The following is a 25,258-nucleotide window of genomic DNA, read 5'->3' as shown; positions in this document are numbered from 1 at the left end:
ACTACTTCTCCAACCCTACTAATCCCCTAGCATTGCTGATCAGATTTTGATCTATAAGCAGCTTCATTTTGAAGTCTGCTTTAAAGGATCAATTGATCATGAAGTTGTCCATCTATAGCAATAATAACTCTTTAAAATGCTGTGCTAGCTCTTTATTCATTTCCTACTCTTTTTTATGCGTTCCTTCTTTTATCATATCTATAAATAATTGACCCACTTGACCAAATGCAACTGCTTCAATGAGATAGGTATTTTCTTTACAGAAGTGGTTTAATTTTCTGCTGGAGGTATTATGTGTAAATACATATCTTTTTTTTTTCCTGCCTATATTAGAATGTAAACACTAAAAGAATGTGAATATTCAGTTGGATTTTTTTTAATAAAGATATTTTTGTAAGTGGTTGATATTGTTTTGACTTCGTAAAAAAGTTGATTTCCCCACTCCTATTTCTGCCTGTTTAGCAAATGTCTGCGTAACAATTAACCTGATCTGTGACCTGGGGGGCTGTTTCACTGTTAATACAACTAGTATTATTGAGAAGAGTTGTTCCTATGTATTAATTTTTCATTCCTGCAGAAGTTCAATCTTTTAAAAGGAGAGAGGTCAGACTTAGGGCACAGCACTCTTTTCAAGCAGAACAGTATAGAACCAACATATATACCAGCATCAAAGTTGTTGGTGGCAAATGATGATGCATTTGCTAGGAGATAATAGTTGCATTTCTGGGAATTAGTTTTAATTTTGTGATCCACTAGTTCTTACCATTTCTTGATGTAGTTACAGGGATTTAGGAACAAGTACTATTTAAGTAATACATTAAAAAATACAGATATATGAGAGTATTTGATTCTGAATTATTGATTAAAAAGAGCAGATTCCAGCTGTCTAGGATGATAATTAGTTGGCAGAAGTTAAGCAGCAATAAAGTACTTTAAAGCATTTGTATAAGTGTTGGATTAAATTTGTGATTGTCTCCTGCATAATTTGGCATTCTGTAATAGTGAAGGTAGGAAAGCACTTTTTATTTTGTATACCTGTTATTATGGATGATTGATTCTTCAGGATATCCTGATTTTTTTTTTTCCTCAAATATCTGGAAAATATGAATTAAGCTGTTGAAGGCAGGAGGTGTGTTTGCAGCTTTTTGCTTGTCTTGACTCCTGTCATGGCGCAAAGTATTGAAATCTTTAGGTAAATGGAAATATTTTGTCAGAAGTTGCAAGACTGTTGATCAGTTTTAATTTTTTGTTAACTGTAGCTTGTCAATAACTTCATAGGCTTACGGTTTCATACAATTGAATAATACAATATTATTCATAATTAGTAAATAATATAATACTTATTGTTGGAATTGATCCTTTGATGTAATTGGAAATTGAGAATTTTGCGTTCTTGACTCTTGAGACAATAACATATTCAATAAGAAAACATAGTGGAGTTGAAATGTATAAAGTACTGATTTCTTTCTCCCCCTTGCTTTCTTCCCCACCAAAAGCAGACCTTATGAATACTTAGGAGGTGTGGTTTTGTTTTTAGTAACTCTAAGAAGCTACTGAAGAGATCAAGAGTCATCATTCTGGCAAACTGTAAAAACATTATGTGCCACTGAATTTGTGAGTTATCGGAAAGGTGGCCCTATAAGAGGAGGTCGCGGGAACTGGTGGTTCTACCCCTGTTCACCTTGTCATTACTTTTGGTCATTATCTAGCAATTTTCTTCTTTCAGTTCTTCCAGGTATGTATTAAACATGTCAAGAGTCTTTGTGCCAAACTGAAGACCAGAAGGCTATTTGTATTAATGGGTATTAGGATGAAAAAACATAGGGGTATTCATAAGTTTCAGAGAGTTAAAAGGGTTTGTACTTACACCGAATATATATGTTTCTATTAATTTTATGTATGCATATGATATCCTAGTGGCTGCTATTTTTTTTTTCTTTCTGCATCAGCTTTGCTGTGTTATTTACAAGCTTTTATTCATTGTCTATTGGCAGGTATTTAATTAGTCAAGGAGCACATGTAGGAGCTGTAAATAGTGAAGGAGACACTCCATTAGATATTGCTGAAGAAGAGGCAATGGAAGAGCTGCTTCAGAATGAAGTAAATAGACAAGGTAATTTTTCATACAGTAGGTGGTAGTATTTATGGACATTTAATGTATTTTTGAAAACCTGGGCTAAATTGTGACTGTTAAAGTCAGTTTATTATCTTGGTCAATATAGAATGTTCAGTGTTTAAGTATCTATCTCTTAAAACAGATTTACATAATTTAGTAAACTAGTAATTTTTTCAGGCTTTGCCCAGTTTTAATTTATTTAATTTTTAATTTATATGCTTAAACCCATTTAATGCCCAAAGTAAAAGAAACTGGAAGACATGATCTGCAGGGAAATAAGAGATACCTACTGATACACAGAAGTTGACAGGGGATTTGCAAAGGCTTTGATTCAGTTAATTGGTGGTGTTAACAGAAATTTGATTATCAGTTTTTACAGTTAACGCACAACGAACATCAGATTAGGCAGTTGTGTGTATTTTTTGTCTGTATTACCATTTCTCTATTTTAATTAGTTGTTCTCTTTTCTAACAGTCTTTGCTTGAGAGTTTTTTCTGGAAAGCACCTCAGCCTAGATTTTTTAAGGTTGCTCTTGAAATGCTTGGCTCTATTGATGTGCGATATTAAATGACTGCAGTAGCTCTTTGTGAAATTGGAGTTATATAGGAAATGAACTCTTCCAAAATCTCTCTTTTATATGTTACTGCTTTTTTTAAAAGAAATATTTTTTATATGTGATTTTACATACATTTTTATAATGCAAATATTCAGCATTACACACTAATTTTTTATTCTTTTGCAAGTTTAATTAAATTATATTGAACAGCCCAATTGTCGAATTAGCGTAATGCCACAGCACTGAAAATTTCAGTGAGGTTTGCCTATTTCACAATTAAAATTTACTATAAACTGTGTACGGTACTGTCTTTATAAATCTAAGAAGGTACACGTTTCCACACTGTAGCTATTAGCTTCTGAAGGAATAATTTAGGTTGTTTTAAAATACTAAATTTCACTTGGTGTGGACAACCTAGTGTCCCTCCTCTTGCATTTTTATGGCAGTTGGTTTGCTTGCTTGTTTCACAGAAGTAGGGAAGAAGGCATTCATTATCCCTCCTAAATTTGTGTTTGAAGACCTAAGAACTAAGGGCTTTTACGTGCAGAGATAAAATCAAAGTATTTCATTATTGCGGATGAGAATAGAATAGAAAGGGTGTGAATCTAGATGTGAACTTACAGTGCATATCTTAATAATGAGACAGTTGTCTCAGCAATAAGGTTTTAATTACACACCTTTGATGGCATCCTTAGCTTGAGTATAGATATTACCTAAATTTGTTTATTAATGTTACATAAGAAAAGGATTATTTAGTCATTGTCAGAATCACTTAGAAAGTGCATAATTGTGTATGTTGTGGCTAGAGAAGTTGATAGCTCTAAAATAGGGACCTCATTGTTTATCTTAATGTGGAATTAACAGTGAGGCATTGTGACAGTTTCATCTTTGGCTGTACATGTAGCTGAGTATAATTATCCGTCCAGCAGTGAGATAATTCATAATTTCTTCCATATGATACACTCCTTCATATCAAATAAAGCAGTGCCACAGTTTTGATGATGCAAGTTAATGTTGGGGTCTGTAGAATGATCAGTGTGGCATTACAGGCTTAATAAAAGGAAGGATCTGCAATGTTTCTTCATCCTATTTTAGCTTTCAGGCTTCAAGGTTTGATCTGACTAGAAAGGAGATGGTCAGTGGTCCAAAATAATCTTCTTGTTTTACAAGTTCTATTGTAAAGGACTGTTGGCCATTAAAGCAGGGAGATTTTCGAGTATTATTATCCAGTGTCTGTTTTTCTTCATTCTGATCCCCACATGCTACATCTCTAAATTGCACCAAAGGTCAGGTGCCTTTTCATGTGTCCTCTTGTGTCCTGCTGAGCAAATAGCATGACTTGATATAATGGACTGTTCAGGAATTGTGAACTAAGGGAATAGCTATCCTGTAACTAAAGCTGTACCACTTAGATAGTTAGGAAAATATTTTTCTACCCTAATCTTCAGTGGGGAATTATTGGCTTAATTATTTTTTAATAAAAACCTAGCTTAGTTTTGTAATTTGTGAGAATGGAAGTTACATGCCTCAAGTAAGATTTTTTTGACCCAGTTACAAACACTTCACGGATAAAAAAAACGGGTGTTTTATGGAAGTTATTCCAAAGTAGTGATGAACAACTGTTTTATTTGCTCTCCGTGTGGTTGAACTATTTTGTGTGTTATAAAAAAATCCTTATTCTAGGGCTTGTTTTATTGTTCCTCCGTATGACTAATATCTTTTACATTGGTGAATCCCATTTATATATAGGGGCCACTGCAATCCTCAAAATCATTTAACTTCATCAAAAATATTATTTATTTTCTCAGTGTGACCTGTCATGTTTCTACGCTGCAGTGTTTCAACACAGAGTTGTGGAAGTTGTCTTTTACCAGTAAAGTTTTCATTTGCACTGGTAAAAACCAGCAGATGTGAAAGAGAGGTGGCTTTAGTCCTGGCCAGCCCTGGCCAGTTTTAAATGTTGTCTGTCCTTAGGGCTTGAGTGGGGTTAATTTTAATGGTTTGAAGTGATTTTTTTAGCTGTAGATCATCAGATGTCCTCTTAAAATTATTTTTAACTGCTTAAGCAGTTATATTGAATTATAGGAAACATTCTCAGGAGGTGAGTTAGTGAGAGAGGTGATATGAGGTGAATCAGGGATTCAGTGTGGTAGCTATTTATTCAGTGACTGTCAGAGTGGTCACTCCTCCTGTTCCAAGGAGAAACATGTTCTTCATTCTTAATTATAGGTAATGTAACCAGAGTCTCCCAGATGTACTGCTTAACTCAGATTTGTTTATGCGGATAAAATGCGAACTATTACATTTGTATATAAACATTCACTTCATGAAGTAAAAAGTGGGTTGATCTTCCCTACAGTATTTATAAAACATGCCTTTATATGGCTGAGTCGTCCTGAAACAATGATTCAGCAGTTAAATTTATGCTGAATTTTCTTTAAACGCTCACTGAACGGCACACTGTTTTCCAACCTGTTTGGGGCTGTTGAGTAACACTTGTTGATCAGAAAAGAAAGTGGAGGCATTTATTAATAAATTATTAATGATTTAAGCTGTTAGGCTGCCCGAGAGGTTAAGCACTGGTGGTGTGAGCAAGTGCTGCGGCTGAACCGGGAGGCAGCGCATTGCCATCTATGGGCCGTCGGGAGAAAGGGTTGGAAACAGATGATGAGCATTTTCTTTTGCCCTGGTATCTTGGTAGAGTCTGGAAAACAAAAGGAAGGAGAAAGGCCCATACAAGGTATAATAAAGTCTGTTTACATTCCATTTCTGTAGTTAATAATGGGAATTGTATTTATCTCAGAGCACAGCTTTTTTTTCTGTGACACAAATTTTAATTCCCATTTTCATGCCAGTTATTAATGTGGAATGTTTTATTTACATTGGCAAGATTCTGGTACTTTCTTCTGTTGAAATACGACCAGAAATTTACTGTCTTGTAAAATAATGTATTGATACAGCCATTACTCCTCTACCATTAAATTTTATTTGGGCTTCAGAAATGCAGTAGTTCGTGACATTAATGGAAGATTGTATTGAGCAGTAGCTACTTTTTCTGCAAAAGCATTGCTGTTTTGACATAATAACCTGGGTCTTTAGGCCGGTCTGGAAAGTAAGCTTAGATATGACCCATTAGAAGCTCACAAGATCAGGGTCTGGAATGAGTGTTTTCTGTGTTCTTCCTTTGTGCAAAAGTGCCTCAGAACAAACAGCTATGTACATGAACAGTTTTACACTGACAGGAATTTTTTAAGATTCTTCAGGTGGAGAAGGTTACTCATGCTGTTAAGGATTCACAGTTGAACTTTGAGCCTACAAAAATGGAATGGGCATAAATGTGACTAAGAGATGATCAAATATACAGTATTTATTTACACAGTAGTGTTTTGCAGGCAACACTGTCATGTAAATGACTACTCTAGAGTATTGTCCCAGGATCTACTGATGACTGCTGTGTCATTCTGAAAGGCGAGCAGATGCTCAGGGCCATGAGTTTACAGTTTGCAGTAATTCACATATCAACATGTAGGAGCTTCCTGAGGAATGAGAATATGTGACTGTCAATGTGTTATTGATTCAGAGTTCCTGATCTTCACTTTTCATATTTGTCATACTTGGAAAGTTTTTCAGCTTTTTCCTCTGCTGAGTCTTTCAACAGCCTTGTATGTCTTCCTGTGTCTTGGAGACTCATTGTAGTTTCCATCAGTTTCTGATAAAATGTAATTCTATTCATTTTTTTATCTAAATTGTCAAGATTAAAATGGTTTAGCTGGTCATTTAATTGAATGAGTCTAGAAGTTTGGTCGAGTCCTCAGAACACTGTTTAACTAGGTTCAATTACTTTATGGTACGTAGTGAAATTTTATCTTTTGATTGTCTTTAGCATAAAGTTTTACAGTATATATCTCCCAAGTCCCTGCATACCCTTGTGTAAGATAAGAGAAATGATACACATGAAAACATTTTGTTGAAGGCTGGGCCACTGATTTTCTGATAGAGGTCAACCCAGATACAGTTCGTGCTCTAGATGATCACAGTTTCTAAATTGCTTTTCCTTCTGGGTTGTCACCATTTTGCCATCATAGATAGAATTATGTTCATGCATAATTCTTTTCAAGATCTCTTTCCTGCTATGTTCTTAAGTAGTAATTACAAAAATGCTTACAAATAATTTGTTTGCATTGCCTATTCAGGTTCTGAAACTTATTTCCATTTGTTTAACCTGATGCATATACTTGTAGGTGTTCTGATGATAGACTGTGTTTCTACCCTTTCCATCAGTGGTTTTTTCGGGGGGTTTTGTTTGTGAGACATACTGTAAAAAGTTTTCAGTGTCTTTCGTAGTTTTTTAGTAGAGCTATGAGGTGCAATATCCGGTGTTGTCTTTTTGTACGTAAGGTTTGTGATTCACAGTGATAGGGTACAAACCAGAAATGCTTTAGAAAGTATAAAATGTACAGCTCCATCTTGTCATCAGTGTTATGTTAAGAAACAAGATTGTTTCTCTTCCCATAGAGATCTGTTTGTAAAATGACTTTAGCTGTTTTCTACTGTATACAGATACATCAACACAGACTTAGTTTTTGATGCTTAGAAAATTAAAATAGAATTTCTCTCTCTCTCTCTCTTTTTTTTTTTTTTTTTTAAAAAAAGGTCACTTCATTGGTTATTAGTGTGATGGTAGACATTCTTAAAAGAATTAGTTAGAAGAGTTTTAGTAAATTGATTTTTATTATTATTTATTTATAATCCTTTTTCCACCCAGACCCCCTTTTGTTAAAAAAGGCATTATGCAAGCTGTCTTACAATATTGGATGTTTCCATAACCTTGGAATTCATCTTCCAAAAAATACTAATATCTAACTCTGAACATTATTCAGATTGTTTAGTTTTTATTTTCCTATATCATATAAATCTGACATAAAATCTGTTACGTAATTGAATTGAAGTATTTGAACTAAAATATTTCATGTCTTCTCTTCCCCTCTCCCCTTCCTGTCTGAATTAGGGGTTGATATAGAATCAGCTCGAAAAGAAGAAGAACGAATAATGCTAAGAGATGCAAGACAGTGGCTCAACAGCGGCCATATAAATGATGTCAGGCATGCAAAATCTGGTGGTACAGCACTTCATGTAGCTGCTGCTAAGGGCTATACAGAAGTCTTAAAGTAAGTGTGGTTTAACTTTTTCATATTTTATTGTCTTGATGTAATGCTGCTTGGAATTGGGCACTTCTAACTTCTAGGGAGTGTATCTTGAAAATCCCAGTCTTTCTAGAACAATCTATTCTCAAAGCTTGATTTTTTTTTCAAGCACTCATAAATCGTGATGTTGTTAGCTTTCTATTCTAAGTCATTCAAAATATGAATAACAGTATACATGTTTAGCCTGATTACTTACTTAAGAGAAGAAAGTTGATAAAAAACTTGCCCTGTTTCTAAAGCCAGCTATGTAAACTTAAGATCTTTTTATAATGCCAGTTAGCATCCTGGTTGGTGCAGATTTTCAAGACACCTTATTTATTTCCATACATAAAGCAGAGTTTGTAATCCAGGCTAAAAGTTTTTACACTTAAACCCAGATAATTTAATTCTGTGTTTTGATAATGTTTTTGAAAATCACGACTCTTGAAATCTTCCCTGGAAAGCTTTAGGCTTCAGGTGTCCCCTAATCCACAGCTTTTCATTAATGTAATATGAATACATATCATAACATATTTAATTTCTTTTTCATTAAAGCTCTACTTTTATTTTAGTAAAGTATAATTAGTAATACATTGCTTTAATGTGATTGTAAATTTATTTGACTGCTTTAGCAGTGCTAGGAGCACTTACAAACTGTAGCATGAGTGAAAATGAGCACACATCCTGACTGGGAGTATTGGTGCCTTTAAGGTCTTCAGAGCATTTTATTAAATGGGATTTCTGTTTCAAAAAATCCCTGATGCTTCAACATGATGAAGACAACTTACTCTGTTGGAAAAGAGTAATTTTTGTTTTAGAGTAGCAGGTGTCTGTAAGGGAGTTGTGTCTGTAACTGTTTGGGTGTTTTTTAGGCCCCTCAGTTATTATCTTTTTTGTAGTCCAGTCTCTATACTTCTCCTAGGAGAGGAAAAACGTGTAGGAAATTTTTGTGATTGCTTCAAATTATTAAAAATGTGTGCTCTGCATTGGTTGCCAGACTGCAAGATCTGCAGCTGAGCACCTGTGAAAGTTGATTCATTGGAGGATATTACTAGAGGTATATTGGCTCGTGAGAAACTGAGTGAATTTTTTTAGAATAATGTTTTGTTCTTATGTGATTTTCAACAATTACGGACAGTGGTTCAGAGAGCACTTAGCTCTTTACATAAAAATAGTTGTTAGGTTAAGTGTCCTTTGTCACTTTGATGCTCACCTGAGAATGCCGGCAGAACAGCAGGTTCTCTCTGCTTCCTCTCAGAGAACAGTTGAAGCATGTAAACTCTAGATTTTTGCAAAAAGTATATGACAGGAAATGAAAGTTTCAAGTGGCTTATTTTGGAATGGAAGGAGGTTCTAATAGTTTTCTCATAAGAACACTGTATCTAACAATTTTTAACGTTTTACAACTTTTTTCCTTAAAAAAGCCTTTTGCCTATTACCGCACGTACAGCACAGAATATCTAACTATAGAAACAATGGTCTTCTGAGAGGAAGTGAATAGCGAAGAAAATGGAAAAGGCTGTTTTTCTTGAATTTTCCTTGAAATATATATATACACACCTGCTAAACAATGAAAAGGCAGATGTTTCCACAAGAAGTAAAGTTAATCTATTGTCAGTAACCCAACTAAAATATCCATGAGAAAAAAGGAGAAAGATGTTACCATAAAGCAGTTGTACAACTTTTGTGAAAATTTATTTATTTATTTATTTATTTATTTATTTATCAGCAGTGTCAAGATCTATTTCTTTGAATTTCTTCAGGCTTTTAATACAGGCTCACTACGATGTAAATATTAAAGATTATGATGGCTGGACACCACTTCACGCTGCTGCTCACTGGGGTAAAGAAGAAGCATGTCGCATTTTAGTGGAAAACCTATGTGATATGGAGGCTGTCAACAAAGTGGTAGGATTTTTATGTAATCCTTGTCAAGATACAAAGTTCTGGTCTCTAAAGTGACTTTAGAAGCCAGGGTAAGAAAAGTGATGATAAACTGCTGTTTACTGGACGTGGAGCTTTATATAATGCATGTGTTGTCAAAACAGCATGGCTGTGTTCAGAACTAAATTCTCTGATTGTCTAAAATTATTTCTAGGCAAATTTTATAGTTAGTTCTGTATTAAATGATCCATTCAGTCTTCGACATTGAAATTCACGATTGAAAAAGTTTGTTGGCATTTCAGAGGCGCAAAATTAGTTACTTGATGGATTGCATTCAGGCTTTCATTTGATCTCTGAAGATGATGATGCCTTTGGGTAGTGTTTTAACTCCTAAAATCAGCTTGTGTTGGTATGTTAAAGAGTTGCCACTATATTATGCTGATTTGGGTGTGGTGGAAGAAACTTGTAGGCAACTCTGGACCCCCTGGACATAACATGAATGCTTCCTAAGCTCTGTTTCTTTGACTTTTATGCAATGGCCTGTGTAGCTCGCTGATCTTGCTCCCAATAGACACAGATATGTTCATGAGTTCACATAACCATCAAAAGGATCCAAAACTTTTCATTCAGCCGTGTAAGTGCTGAGCTCTCATTCTTTTCCCCGTAGTGTGTTTTACAGATATATTCTCTTCTGCTTCCAATTTACATGTTAGATTTTTTACTGGGGTTGTGAAAATGTGGCTGTTGTACGCTATAAAAGTATGTTCGAATCCACTACTTAGAGTAAGAAAAAAGGAGGTACAGAGAGATGTCAGATGGGGGTGGGGAGTGGGGTGGGTTGTGTGTGTGGATTTGACTCTGCAAGCTAGGAAAGTTTTGCCTGTTTTTAAGTAAGCTAGTAAGCATATTTGCTTTTGGAAATAAGAGGATTGAAAACTCTGGATTTGGTTTCAGTTGTCCGTGCTTAGCGTCTCAGAGAACTCAGTGATTCCTGTTTAGGCACCTGACTTCAGGTGTCAACCGTTGCAGATTTGGGTTTAAGATGTAACCTTCCAACTGCAACAGTTATCTGCGAAGTGATTTTTTCCTGGTCAGAGTAGGTCAAGCTACCAGGTCATAGTACCTAAAAATAGAAGGCCACCTGAAAAACTGTAGTTATAATGCAAATACAAACTTGTGGTAATAGTTCACATGGCAGAAGACTTCAAGCTGTTTTGGCTTATGATTGTTAAAAGGTGCACATGCTTCTGCTATATGATCAGAATTAGTGGTTTAAAGGTTCGTCCTTTCTAACTGGTTAAGATAGTCTTCACAGTGTAATTAGGAATACGTTTGCCTTTAGTTAACATTTTGAGGAACTGAAATAAGCACAGATGAACAGGAACACCTTTCATTATTTTTAGAAGCTGCTGTGGCCACTTTTAAATGACAGGTCATTGTACAGAAGTACTTCCTAGTTTGATCTGTCAGTGATCCCCCCAGCATCTCAGAAAGTCCACCCAGCATGTTGATGCAGTTGCATTTATGCCAGTGAATACAGGACTTTGCCTAGATCCTAGCCTTCAAGTATATGTCCCATGGAAATCATACACTAAGGAAAAATAACAAGTGGTCATAGCACATCTTTTATAAAATAGAATGAATATAAATAGAATGAAAATTGTAAAATACAATTTTGCTCTAAAATGTGAATGTATGACTGCTTGAATTTAGTGTAACTCCCTTAAATCATTAAAACTTTAAAAATCAAGCTGTATATGATAGTCTAAGATGGACAGGATACAGAACTGCTCAGGATCCATCCATTCAACTGCCATTGTGAGCAGTTGTTTGGCACTTATACTGTGAGATTATATTCATCAACCTGCTTTTCATTCGTAGCATTCTGTTTTTCCGTTAAACGACAATAAGATTTTATTCTCATGTCTTTATCATTTAAAAATGTGTTTACTCGTCAGGTACAAATGCTTTTGTTTGAAGTCACCTCCCTCCCCCCCAAAAAAGGAGTGTTGCAAAATTGTTTTCAAGTACTGACAGACTAACAGTTTGCAGTAAAGCTTGATTGGTATTTTCCAATTTCTCTATCTAAATGTTCTCCTTAACCTGCATCATCATGTGATGAGAAGACATCGTAGTCTGATACATTTAAATTCTGTTGTACAATTACGGTGTTTTACTTCTTCCCCTTCTCCAGGGTCAGACAGCATTTGATGTGGCAGATGAAGATATTCTAGGATATTTAGAAGAGTTACAAAAGAAGCAGAATCTGGTAGGCCTTGTGCATGTGCATATATATATGCATATGTAACTTCTATTTTATTATACATATGATTATGGTATCCATCTCAGGGCAGCATATAGATTGAAACCAAAGTTTTCAATTCAGGCGATGCCATCTCAAAAGATGCCCTTACTTGGTCACCTATGGTGCCCAAAAAAGCCTTTGAAGAAAAAAGACAATCTACAACTTGTCTTGATCAGTGGGCATTTTATGATCTGAAGTAGCAACAATGATCATCTTACTTGGAATAACAGTTTCTAAGTTGAGTTTTGAACATGCAACCTTGAAAGTTTATGCACATTCTATTGTTTCTAGTGCTGAGAGATTCCCCTCCATTTGTAATTTTGTCACACTGATGCCATTCTAACAATTAAACTGCATCATTCTATGTTTTGAAGCTTCATAGTGAAAAACGTGAAAAGAAATCTCCCCTGATTGAATCCACAGCCAACATGGATAATAATCAGACACAGAAAACATTTAAAAAGTAAGTAAAAATAGGAAAAATTATGAAGTCTTTAAAAAGCTGACTTTGCAAGCTGTCACAAAGTCCTACTTAACAGGCTTTAGTAAATTTTTCAGTAGTTAATAAATACTTCTCTTTTCAAACTCAGTAAGGAGACGCTGATTATGGAGCAAGAAAAGAATGCATCTAGTATAGAGTCTCTGGAGCAAGAGAAAGCAGATGAAGAAGAAGAAGGAAAGAAGGATGAATCCAGTTGTTCTAGTGAAGAGGAAGAGGATGATGACTCAGAATCTGAAGCAGAGACAGGTATGTTATTTGGAGCATTGCCTTTCATTAAGTATTTACTCCATAAATTAATTTATGTAGTATCACATGATACAGACTGATAAGTATGTCACATTTCACTTATTCTTCTGTATTTCACTAAGTTTCCAGTTATTTTAAACTAAATTTGTGTATGTTTAAAGTAAAGTCATAACAGATGTATCAAGTGGACGTCTTTACTGGTAGCTACTTAGGTTAAAGCTATTAACCAGCTTACCTGATTGGCTGCTTAACAAATTGGTGCTTTTAATTAGATAGAATAATATAAGCCTGAAGTAGCGTATCAGAAACATTGAAGAAGTTAGAAGATCAAGTTAGAGAGTAAGACTTAGTGTTTGCTTGTGGAACTGTGTAGAGATTGGATCAGCAGAAGTGCAAACATTCTCATTTATCCTTATCGTCTTGAAGTAATTACCAATTAATTACTCAGGTATTCATAAAGTAGTAGTCCATGTATTTTCAGTGTGTACTGAGATAAACTTTTAAAGGTGTTAATGTTAACTGTTACTTCATCCATAACTTCGGTTCAAGAGGAATGTTCTTTGAGAGGTTTTGCATTGTATGCCCATTACTCTCTGTTTCTCACTTGAGAAGTGGAATTAGTGAGTTGGTGTTTTCTTGAACTATCAGAGTAGCAGGTATTGATACAAGAACAGCGTAGTATCTTTTCCTTTCAAACCGGAAAACAAGTGTCTGGCAATAAGTGTTTAAAGATGTATGTTCAGTCCTAATAAGGAATATTAGAATTGCAATGCAGCAGTACAATACATGGACATGGATCTCATTAGAAATAGCTTGTTAACATTTTATACTTAAACTTTTAAAAATAAGCAACCCTTTTTAGTGAGCTGTCAATTTTCATTTCAGTACATTCTAATTTCTTCTCCTGAAAAGATAAGAATAAGAAGGTATTTTAGAGCTAGCCAATCTATCACAAGCATTTAATCTAGGTAGAAGTAAAAATAACCTGTGAAACCAAACTTTCTATTACAGTTTAATATTTTTTGTGTGGTTGGTTGGTTTGGTTTAGTTTTTTGTAGTTTGAAATAATCCAGCATTTCAGTTTTAAGCTGAAGAAAAGTGTCTAGGTAGCTTTGTAATTACTGTTTTACCTTAATGTGCTTGCATCTGTTATTTACTGAGCTTTGCTAAATTCAAACTACTTATAATATATAACCTGTAGTAATTTCTCTGTCACTGAACTGACAGTAGTGTCTGCTGAACTTTATGACTCTGGTATCTGTGTTCTCTTCATTGCCAGTAGTTTGTGCCAGGAAAACTTGACTGTGACACAAGAATTAATTTATGTAAACTTTGGGGGTTTTAATATCAACAAGGCTTCATCATACTTTATTTGGCAAGATACACTTTAAACTTTTCCCTGTAGAGCTACATCTCTTAAGTTCCAAGATTTTACTTTCCCTTTTTTTACCAGTATTCAGCTTAAGGTAGTGAAAGATTTTTCTAGTGAAAAATATTATTATTATAAGGGTCATTCTGGTTGTGAAATATTTTAACTGTGTTCAGTATTCTCAAGTACTGGCAATGGTGATTTCTAATATTTTGGGATAATTAAAATGTTTTCCTATATTTTTGTTTAATTGGTTACATGAGAACATAGTTTAAAAATAAATACACTTCTCTCTATAAGACCAAGAAGGGAAATATGAATATGAAAGTAGTTTATTGCAAAGGACAGAGAAACAAGATAAAAAATAAAATTTTCCTCAGTTCAGTTTTTGTAACTTGCTTTTTTTTTAACATACTTTTTTTTTTAATTAGTCCATATCAGCTCAGTCATGCATACAACTATGTTCTTGATGTTCTAGAAATAATTTCAGAATACAGTTGTGAAAAATCCATTTTTCTTCTTCCTGAAAACTTTTTCCATATATTTTAAAGATGTATTACTTAAAAATTTCTATCAGATCTGCCTGTGCATAATCTCAAATCCTACTGTCAGTCCACATTGCCTTGTTCATTGCCTTTTTTTCACCTGGAATTTTACTGCAATTTTTTTCCACTTGTGTTTAAGAAGAACTTTCCATTAAGTGCCATTGGTCATGTAAGCTGTTTATAGTTGTTTACCGAATAACTAACATTCAAAACATCTATTCAGCTATGTCCATAACTAAAACAAGTGTGTAACAGCAATACCATGGATTACATAATTTCTAATTGTAGATTAGTACTTTATTGAATTTAAATGTTAGTTGTCAGAACACTGCATGAAAACCTTGCATACTTTCCTGATTAATTGCTCCTAGGCTGTATGGGTCTCATAGATGGAAAGATGTGTTTATAGTAGGGCCAAAATCAGTAGGGATTGAACCCCATATTGTTTCATACTGCACTAATAAATAGGAGGCAACATGTGAGCCCAAAACCATGCAGTTTGAATATGTGAAACAGAAGTGAGGTGTAACATTATAAAGCTCAAGCAAAAGCAGTGACAACAGTTGTATCTCAATCTTGACATTTTCTGTGTGTTTATGTGAGAAGGGTTAGGTTCATAAACCGTGAACAGAGGAAGGAATTTGGACAAAGCAGGAGAGAGTAGGTAAGTAGTGAAATGTAGGTAAGAAAAACAAGGGACAAAGAAGGAATGAAGGAAATGGAAAATTGGTGTTCTGGAAGGCAAGTCCCTGCCTCATTCTGGTGACCAGAATTCCTGATAGGTTCTCTGTACAGTTAATTATTTCTTTGAATTCAAGCATAGTTATCCAAGAATAAATGTTTCACTTTGAATCGGCACCTGCCTTCTGTAGTTTGAATTAACTATTACAAAATCACAGAATCAAAGGATAGTCAGGGTATGAAGGGAGCTCTGGAAATCATCAAGTATAACTTCCGCTGCCAAGGCAGGGTGACCTAGAGCAGGTTACACGCAAAAGTATCCAGGTGGGTTTTGAATGTCTCCAAAGACGGAGATTCCACAACCTCCCTGGGCAGCCTCTTCCAGTGCTCTGCCACCCTCAGTGTTCTTCCTCATGTTGAGGTGGAACTTCTTGTAATTTAGTTCATGGCTATTGCTCCTTGTCCTGTTGTTGGACACCACCAAAAAGAGTCTAGAACCATCCTCAATACCTGCCTTTGAGATATTTGTAGGCATTATTGAGATCAGATGAGATGCTAACATATCTCCTGCTGTTACAGTTTTTATGGTCATTAGCCAGCTACTAAAATACAGGCTGTGTGGGGAGACTGAAATCTGTCTCCAGAGGTTTCCAAGGTGTGACTCATCAAAACCTTGAGCAACCTGATTCATAGGCAGTATTGACCCTCCTTTGAGCAGAAGGTTGAATTAGGTGATCTCCTGAGTCACTTTGAACCTGTATGATTCAGTGTTTCTGTCTCTGCATCTCTGAGTGGTAACACTCCATGAACACGAAAAATTGTTACATGCACAACCTTTTAGAAAAGAAAGGTGTACCTAGCTAAGATATAAATTGGGAGTGAGGGAGAAAACACTGAGGAATAAATTATAAAATGCTGGTCATAAAGTTAACTGTAAAATTTGTTGGATAGAAATTCAGCTCGGTGTTGTAAAGGTGATGAAATTGTGAATGAAAAATGAAGATTAAAGTATTGTAAATATTTTGCAGATAAGATCAAAACCTTGGCAGCTAATAATGCAAATACCACAAGTACACAATCAGCATCAGTAGCTGTGATGGCGCCTTCAGTAGCTGGTGGCCAAGGGGCACCTACATCACCTGTTAAGAAGGTAAAAGAAAATACCTTTTTCTTTTTTATTATATTGCAGTCTTACGATTTTCTATTTCTTTTTTTCTGTGTAAACATACCTTTTTTGATTCTAGTGTAAGTAGTAGATTTGGTTAACCAGTGAATTGATAAAAATATGCAGATTCTTAAAATACTTTCTGTTCTTCCCCAGAAACTTTTAATTTTTTTTAAAATTTTGAATGGCATTAATTCTGAACAGGGACCTAAAATATAGAATTATGAAATAGCTGGATGTAAAATCCTTCTAAAAAAGAAAAAGTTCTGTTGCATGGTGAGTGGAGTTCTTTTTTTTCCTGAAGCTAAGCTTCATGTTTTGAAAGTCTTTTTTCTATGTCAGACTCCTCCAAAATTTCTAGAAACTACGGTTCTAGTGCCGCTCTGTGCCTGTATTTCTGATGCACTTGATTCAAGGGAGGCAGGCATGAATCCTGACTTTTAGGAGTCCCTTGAAGTATTCAGCTAGTGCTTTGGCATAGAAGTTGAAAAATGATTCCTGAAATAAGAAGTAGAAACTGGTATGGGTCTCATCCCTGTTTTAATATGGTTTGGACCTCATGGAAGAGCTAGGTAATAAGACACGTGATTTATTCAATGCACAGCTCAAAGCCACATCTAGCAAAGCCATATTGCATGCTGGAAACTTCTACATCTTGTAACTTTACAGGAAAAGTTAATTTGGATGAACTTCAGTTTTACTTGGCAAGGGGAAGATAGGTAAGCCTGGGTAAAAAAAATTACAGTAGATAATGCATAGTCAGAAGGCAACGTATAAGTGAAACTTTTAGAATATCAGGGCAAACTGGATAGTAAACCAGTAAGTAAATCTTTATTTGTCATTCATTACAAACTTCTATACACATTGTCATCAAAGTGTAACCCTCTACTGATGCATCTGAAAAGTGTGTTCAGGAAAAAGGTAACCATGATAATACTGCAGCCACAGTAGAGAGAAAAGACATACTACTAGGAGAATAGTGTAAAGTGTGTTTTGCTCCTGGGAGCTTACTGGGGTTATACTTCCACATTCGCAGTAGAATCTACTAGTGATTCATCTTACAAAGTACACTTTATTGTGACAGGTGCAGGCATGTGATTTAATGATAGGAGGGAATATTTTCATAAGAGAGAAATAAGCTTGATTTCAAGCTAAATTATAAACTTTTACAAATCATCGATATACTTCTAATTTTGTTATGCAGAAAATAATGGTTTATATTTTGGCCTTCTAGGTAAAAGGTTCAAGCTAAAAGTAAACTGTAGTTATCATCCTAGAACTATGTGAAAAGCTCAGAGCCTTCTGTAGCTACAAAATAAATGCACATTTATATCAAAATTATTATCTTGTAACACAGCAGGTACATGTGATCTAAAAGGCCAGTTACAGCTCCTATTACTAAAAAAAACCGCTTTAAACTGTTTTTACCAGTGAAGGTAAAGCAGCACTCTGTGTGGGATCTTGCACCTGCACTTGCATTTTTGGGTCTGCACCATCTGATCTACTTTTACATCATAGATGGCCAAACCAAGGGGTGCAGATGCTGTACTAAGCTACGAAGTCAGGTTTCCTTCAGTTTGCATTGCTTTCAGTAATGCTGCTCTCTGACTGCCGGTACTGAAGGTAAGGCAAGTTTGGAAGGATAGCTACGCTAGCATAGAATATGATTCAGGGATATGAATGATACATGGTAAGAAAATCAGGGGTATGTAGTGTGAATCTTCCAGTGTTCTCAACATTGTGAGGATTTAGGCCATGCACCTTGTAAGTTCACAGGCTTTATTGTTTTCTATGCAAGCTGTAATGCTTTCTCTGAATGAGCTAAACATGGTGTGTTACGTTTAGTTGTAATCTATTACTGAAGTTTTAAGTGTCTTACTCCTTTTTTTTGGTATTTTGTGTTGTAATGAGGAGTTACTTAATATAAACCTAGGAGCAAATTATATGGTGTTAAAACAACCTATTTCTTCTATTTTCCTTCCTTTCAATTGTCATCTTTGTCTTGTCATAATTGGTTTTAGTATGATTTCATTCCTCCTATCATGCCTGTCATGGAGTCAGTAGATCCTGCATCATGGAGGCAGGGCTTGCGTAAAACTGGCATTGTTCTTGTGCCCAATAAGGGTGAAAAATCTATGGTGAGATTCTTGTGTGCACAGGTTTATGTACAGGTTGCAAAATAACATTTAATCAAAATGTTAATACCAGATTTGCATGTTTCTAAGTTTTTATCTCAAGTTCACAGCGTGTATTACAAAGTGTGGTTTTTTGTAAGCTAACTTTTATAGGAGTGGTGTTCCTTGACCAGTCTTACGTTTCTGATCTCATTGACTAATTCAAGAGAAAAGTGCATAGGTTGCCTCTCACTACAACTTCCCTATGAATTCAGCACTTAAGATTATTAAAAACAGTTGTGTTCTCAAATCTTTGCAAGGAGCATGAATTACCACTGATAAAATAAATTAATAATGTAAATTAATTGTCATGTGTTTTATAGTTTCCAACATCTACAACCAAGGTTTCTCCCAAAGATGAAGAGAGGAAAGATGAATCTCCTGCTTCATGGAGGTTGGGTCTTAGAAAAACTGGTAGTTATGGTGCACTTGCAGAGATTACTGCTTCCAAAGAAGCTCAGAAAGAAAAGGACTCTGCAGGTGTTATGCGTTCTGCATCAAGTCCTAGACTTTCCTCTTCGCTGGACAACAAAGAAAAGGTAATGATTTTCAGAGTAAAACAACATTTTGAGGAATTCATATATGTTTCTTAGTATAGATGTTACTGCTGTGTCATAGAAGTAAGATTGTAGTACACATCTGTTGTTTACTAAAATTGCAAAAAGTTAAATTACAGAGCTTCTTTGTAGAATCTCTTGAAGTGTAATATACTCCTTCAGTGTCTGGTGACCTGGTGCACAGGTCTGGCATTTAATCCCTTTTTAGGACTTGCAAAGAAATTTGGTGTTTCTTTTTCTGTGATCATTCTCTCGACTCCTATATTTGAGGCTGAATTTGTCAGTTTTGCTTTGTTTATATAGAGTAGTCATTTTTACAGTTTGGGGACATCAGAGATTGGTTAGCTTTTGCATCACTTGGAGAATGATGCTAAAAGAATCTTATAAATGAAAGAAGTCTCTTGTATTAATTTTCATTTTGTGGTGATTTTTTATTTTCAAAAATTAGTTCTGTAACTAAACATGGATACGTTAAAGCAAGTGTTGTTCAGGCAGCTGAACAAAATAGAACTTGTGGTTCTGTTTCAAATGCAAATGATTAAATGATTTAAAGATTAATAATAATAATGTACTGTACTATATAAAAGTACTGAACCAGTTGCTTTCAGGAATCACTGTTGGAATTGTACTTCAGCAAAGCAGATAAAGAGAAATAAGTTATTAGCATCCCTAGAATGGAAACATTAGCAGTTTCCTTTTCCTGTTGTAATCTTGTATGATACTTAATTAAAGCTTAAAATTCATTTGTGTAATCAGGTCACAGTAAATACAGCTAGAGTTGCGTAATGATGATTTTCCAGACAAGTTAATCAATAATACTAACAATTAACAAAAAACTAATGTCTTTCAGGAGAAAGATGGAAAAGGAACTCGACTTGCATATGTTGCACCTACAATACCAAGACGGCTGGCCAGTACCTCTGACATTGATGAAAAAGAAAACAGGTGACTCTGAAGTTTTGGGGTTATTTTAATATAAAATTTAAATAAGATTTTAGAGTGACTTACAAGCTTTAAAACAGTGCTAATTTATAGCATTATCTGGCTGTATAGATTATGCTAATTCATATGGCATTCCAATTGCTGAAGGTTTTTTATCTTGTCAATTATAATAACCTTTTCTAGAGTCCAAATTATTCTATCACAAGAGCAGAATTCAGTGAAGAGTGTTGTCTTCTTGGGAAAGAAAATAAATAAAATCCAAAATATGAAGTCCTAAACTTTTAAATGATTGAAGGATGCTAAAAGTATTTTACTGCTTTGTCTTGAGTTACAAAGTGCTGCTACTGGACTACATTATTACTTTTGATTATGATAAAATGAAATGTTTCTTATGGACTTCACTTAAAACCATATTGTGCAGCTGCAATACAGGAATCATAGGTTAGATAAGCAATTCTTTCCTTGTTTACTTGTTGACTTTTAATCATCTTTTGGAGATCTTTACTTTCTTTGCTGCTACTGTTTCTGTAGCTTTCAGAATAAAGGAAAGAAATAGTTAAGTGAATAGGCTTGCTACCTGTTAGGATTTGGGATACTCTCATGGCATATTTACACAGTCAGAACCTATTTTCACTTCTCCTTTATTGAGGTTCTATGGGGATGTTTTCTCTAGTTACTGTAGAATGCTTAGTACGAAACGTAGAGGTCCCCATAAGGCCTTGGTTTTGGTTGTATCCTCTCTAGACTGATGAATGTTGGGTGACCTGAACTGAAAAGCCTTTGATGGCTCGAACTGTGCTGTTGTAATCCTTGTCAGGAAGATTGATAATCTCTTTATACCTGAAGAGGAATGTCTTTGTTGCTTTTCTTGAGAACTGTTTCTTTCAATGCAAAGACAAGGTTAAATACTGTTTGTCTTATGCTTGCAGAAAGTTGCTTAACTTTAGTCTCTAGGTGACAAATTCTTCAAGGTGACAAATGTTTCAAAACAGAATTTCAGATATTTCAGGGATATTTCAGATATATTTCTCAGATCTCACACTCCCCTAAAGTTCAGTGTAATTTGTTAGCATTTCTCATTTTACTTGGCCAGATGTTTTTTTAATCCGTGTTTCTGTAAAGGAGGAATTTGGAGTTTCTGTTTGTGTGATCATTTTCTCGACTTCTGTATTCTTTGAGGCTGAATTTGTCAGTTTTGTCAGTTTATAGAGAGATTATGATTGTTTCAGTTTAAATTTTTTTATTCTTCTAAAAACCTCTTGTTCTCCAAAAGTCTAGCTAGATGATAGCTTAAGATTGGAATAAATATTTCACTCAGTTTTATTCCTTAGAAGCTGTTATTGCTTGTAACAAAGGGATTAAGTTTTTCTTCAGTGTTGAAGACTGTGCCCTTGATGTGCCAGTCTTGACTTATCCACAGGCATAGCTCCTAAAGTGGTTATCAGCAATAGTGTAGTTTTTCTTGTATACATTGAGTTAACTTCAGTCACCAGTCTTGTCAGTCCTGTGCTCATCAGTACAACTGATCTTCTGAGAACTTTCTGTAGGCCTTGGTGTACCAGAGATGAAGCCTGCTTTTAGACATCAATATTTTGCCTACTGTATGACATGGCAGACAATCCAACCTACCTAAAGCCATAAGTGGTTTTTGACATTTATTCTGACCTTGTTTACATGAAGAATTTAACCCTCTCTCTGCCCTACAGGTACCTTAATAAATTATCAGGGTCTCTGCCTTTGTCAAAGGTCTTTGTCCTTGTTGCTTGGCTTAAAGCCCTGTTCTTCTTCTTCTACATAGCACCTACTTGCCTTTGAATGGGTGATGTAGCATAATCCTAGCTAGCATCCTTGTGAGTGACAGAAGTGACTTCAATATGAATCCCAGCTGAGCTTTTAGATTAACAAATCTCAGACAACCAGCCTCAGTTGACTAGCCAGTGCTATGGCAAAAGTGCTATAGTGTCTTGGCAAAGCGAAACCTTGAGTAATTATGAAAAATCTGTCGTGCAACAGGACCTTTCTGGGTTGGTGATATCTCAGAATTTGTGCTTCTCTTTGCTGGTACAAAACAACACTACATTGGTCTATGTTTCATCATTTTATAACATTGTTTCCAGCGGCAAAAGTGCTAACATACATTTTCATGCAAAAAGAGGTACATTATGGTGGCCAAAGGTATCTGAACATAAAATACATCTTTTCAAAGTTTTGTTTTATTTTGCCTTGTACACCTGATTGCCTGATATATAATTCTGTGAAAGACATGTTTTATTCTTCCTACTGTCTGAACTTCAAATCTTGAGCTGACATTTTATTAGAAATTCAGTTTTTGTGTGTCAGTTTTCAGGATAGATTTTTTAAGTAGATTTTTGCAAGGTTGTTCCTTGCTGCTATAAACTCAACAGCAGTCTGGAAATTCCTTATGACTAAAGTCATGTCAGCTAGTGATACATGTCACACCCCTCAAGAATGGCTGCTGCAAGCACTGGTCTTACAGTATCATGAGTTCTAAAGGCTTGTCAGCTTTTAAACTTCTTATAACATCAAAGAATGAAAAATTCCATCAAATCAGCTATTAAAAAAAACCCAGATAGGTTTCCCTTATTGCATTGGATAATCTCAGAGCAAACAGAAAAACATCCTGTTCCTTTTTTGAGAAAAACAAAGCAATGAACACAGGTAAAAACCAACAATTGATTTCATGTTGATTAAATCCTCTTTATCAGTTTTCTTTTGGTGGTGGTTTCGTCTTATGTTTCTAATTATGTTAGTGTGAATGTAATGTCTTTCCACAGAGGCTTGAAAATGTCCATAAAAGCAATTTTATTCCTTATTCAATTATGTTTATTTTAAGTGTGTTATCCAGGATTGTAATTTGAAGCTCCTGTTCAGCTCACATCAGGAACAGCATTCTTTAATGTGAGTTTGCTAAACTAAAATCTCTTTTACAGGGATTCGTCTGCTAGTTCAATACGTGGTGGCAGTTCCTACACCAGGAGAAAATGGGAGGAAGATGTCAAGAAGAACAGTTTGAATGAAGGTCCTACATCATTAAACACAAGTTATCAAAGAAGGTGTGGAATTTTCTCTTTTTATCAAAATAGACTTAAAATTTAACAAGTACTGAATCATTTTTTAAGGACAGTTTAAAATTGAATGGTGACATACTGCCATGTTCATATGGAACAATGAAATGGCTGTGCAGGTTTTAAATGTGCAGTTGTATGCTGATGTAGTAGTTGTGCTGATTTTAAACTGTGTAATTGAAGTTAGATGCTTTCTTTTTCCTGTTGTTTATTTCAGTTTGGGATTCATTTGACTCTTTGCAGATGAGTTCAGTAATCAAAGATAATTATTTTAAATGTTGCAATAGAAATAATTCTGCTTGATATATGAAAAGAGAGAAAACACTGTCTCTGTTGATTTCTGGTTATTGTGTGACAGTCTTGGAGGTATTGGACTGCTGTCCTTGATTGTAAATTACAGCCATACCTATGTTTAGTGTCAGCATCATAGAATACATAAAATTTACTTGCATGCAAAGTAAATTATGAAAATAAGAGAATAGTTCTCAGGTGTGCTTGTTCCTAACTTGTAGAATTTTTTCAGGAGGAATCATGTCCTGCACATATATTAACGCATGATTAACTTTGCTACTTTGTGTAGTTTCAGTCTAGCTATTTGAGAGAAATTTTTCAATGTAATTAGTGGGGCAATAAATAGCTAAAATGAAAAGATCAAAGAAAAGAGTCAAATAACTAAGCTGCATATTGGTACGTGCTGCTGATGTACATGATACATACTTAGCATTTTTTTGAGTCTTGATGTCGATATTATCAGTAACCAGGCTGTCTCATACAGCATAATGCATATTTATTTCTTGTAAACCACTGAGTCTGCTTTATAGCTTGAAGAGCAAGGGAAAAACTTGAGTGGGAGGTTAATCTTCCTGGGAATGATTAAAGATTTTTAAAAAATGAGGCAGTATATTTAATTGCTTTCAGATTACAAGAAGAGTGATACTGATGACATTTTCTTTCCTGACAAGCTGTGCAGTAAGGTTTTGCATTTTCTGAGGTATTCAGTGTGGGTGAAACAGCAGTTTAAAAATGGGAAATTGGGGTCCCTATATGAACATGTTAGTAGATGTGATCAGGACATTTTTACATAAACAAGTGAGATTCCATGCTTTTTCCTCTTTGATGAAGAAATGGTCGGGACTAAGGGGCACTTCTGCTGCCTCCTGAAGTCATAAATTAAAAGTCCTTGCCAAGGAAACAATGAAAAAATGCTGCTTTTGCAGCAGAAGTTTCCAAGACTTAACAGAGGCACAGAATACATGGGCAGAAATTTAATAGGTGATTCACTGCTTGGTGAGTTGGACATTTTAATGAGTAAATACAGGTAATAAATGCAGCCATTGTACATGTCTCTCCTTCAGTGGCTCCTTTGGTAGAAGACAAGATGATTTGATAAGTTCTAATGTCCCAAGTACTGCATCAACAGTTACCTCTTCTGCTGGTCTTCAGAAGACGCTGCCTGCCAGCACAAACACTACTACGAAGAGTACAGTGGGTTCTACTTCAGCAGGTGTACAAAGCAGGTAATGACACCAGGACATTTTCTTCCCTTTTTTTTTTTTGTCAGGTCTACTGTGTGCTTATGTATGTGCATGCGTTCTTGTTTAGTAGATCCTGGGGCTCTGGATTTTTTCACTTTGCTGTTTAATTTGGTTTGATTTTAACAATTTGGCTCAAAATTTGTGAATGGCTTTCTACTGTAACATGAAAGCCATGTTGGTATAAAAGAAGAAATCAAATGTTAGAAGGGTCTGAAGAATAAAAGTTCAATTATTGTGAATTGCTAATTCTTAATTTATTCAATTTAATAGCTCAAGCAGAGCTTTCGTAGTAGAGACATTTCTCACTTCGCTTCTTAAAAAAAAATCCATCCCTCAATTTACATGTTATTAGTTGTTTAGTAAAGTGCTTTCATTGTTTAGCTGTTTCCTTTTCTCTTTTTTTGTGTTGCTG

General features: G+C 35.1%; 1 protein-coding gene across 1 annotated transcript in view; it reads left to right on the top strand.

The window, feature by feature from the left end:
- The window catches only part of PPP1R12A (protein phosphatase 1 regulatory subunit 12A), a 124,087-nt gene that overhangs the window by 69,873 nt on the left and 28,956 nt on the right, over positions 1 to 25,258 (top strand). Inside the window, 11 exon segments of the mRNA XM_040063360.2 lie at positions 1,995 to 2,113; positions 7,681 to 7,840; positions 9,619 to 9,763; positions 11,934 to 12,008; positions 12,419 to 12,507; positions 12,635 to 12,792; positions 16,416 to 16,537; positions 19,050 to 19,265; positions 20,134 to 20,228; positions 23,177 to 23,299; positions 24,667 to 24,828. Of these exon segments, the coding sequence (XP_039919294.1) occupies positions 1,995 to 2,113; positions 7,681 to 7,840; positions 9,619 to 9,763; positions 11,934 to 12,008; positions 12,419 to 12,507; positions 12,635 to 12,792; positions 16,416 to 16,537; positions 19,050 to 19,265; positions 20,134 to 20,228; positions 23,177 to 23,299; positions 24,667 to 24,828 (1,464 nt within the window).

The sequence above is a fragment of the Hirundo rustica genome, chromosome 4 (assembly GCF_015227805.2).
Source record: "Hirundo rustica isolate bHirRus1 chromosome 4, bHirRus1.pri.v3, whole genome shotgun sequence".
Classification (NCBI taxonomy): Eukaryota; Metazoa; Chordata; class Aves; order Passeriformes; family Hirundinidae; genus Hirundo; species Hirundo rustica.
This window is presented reverse-complemented; position numbering and strand designations above follow the sequence as displayed.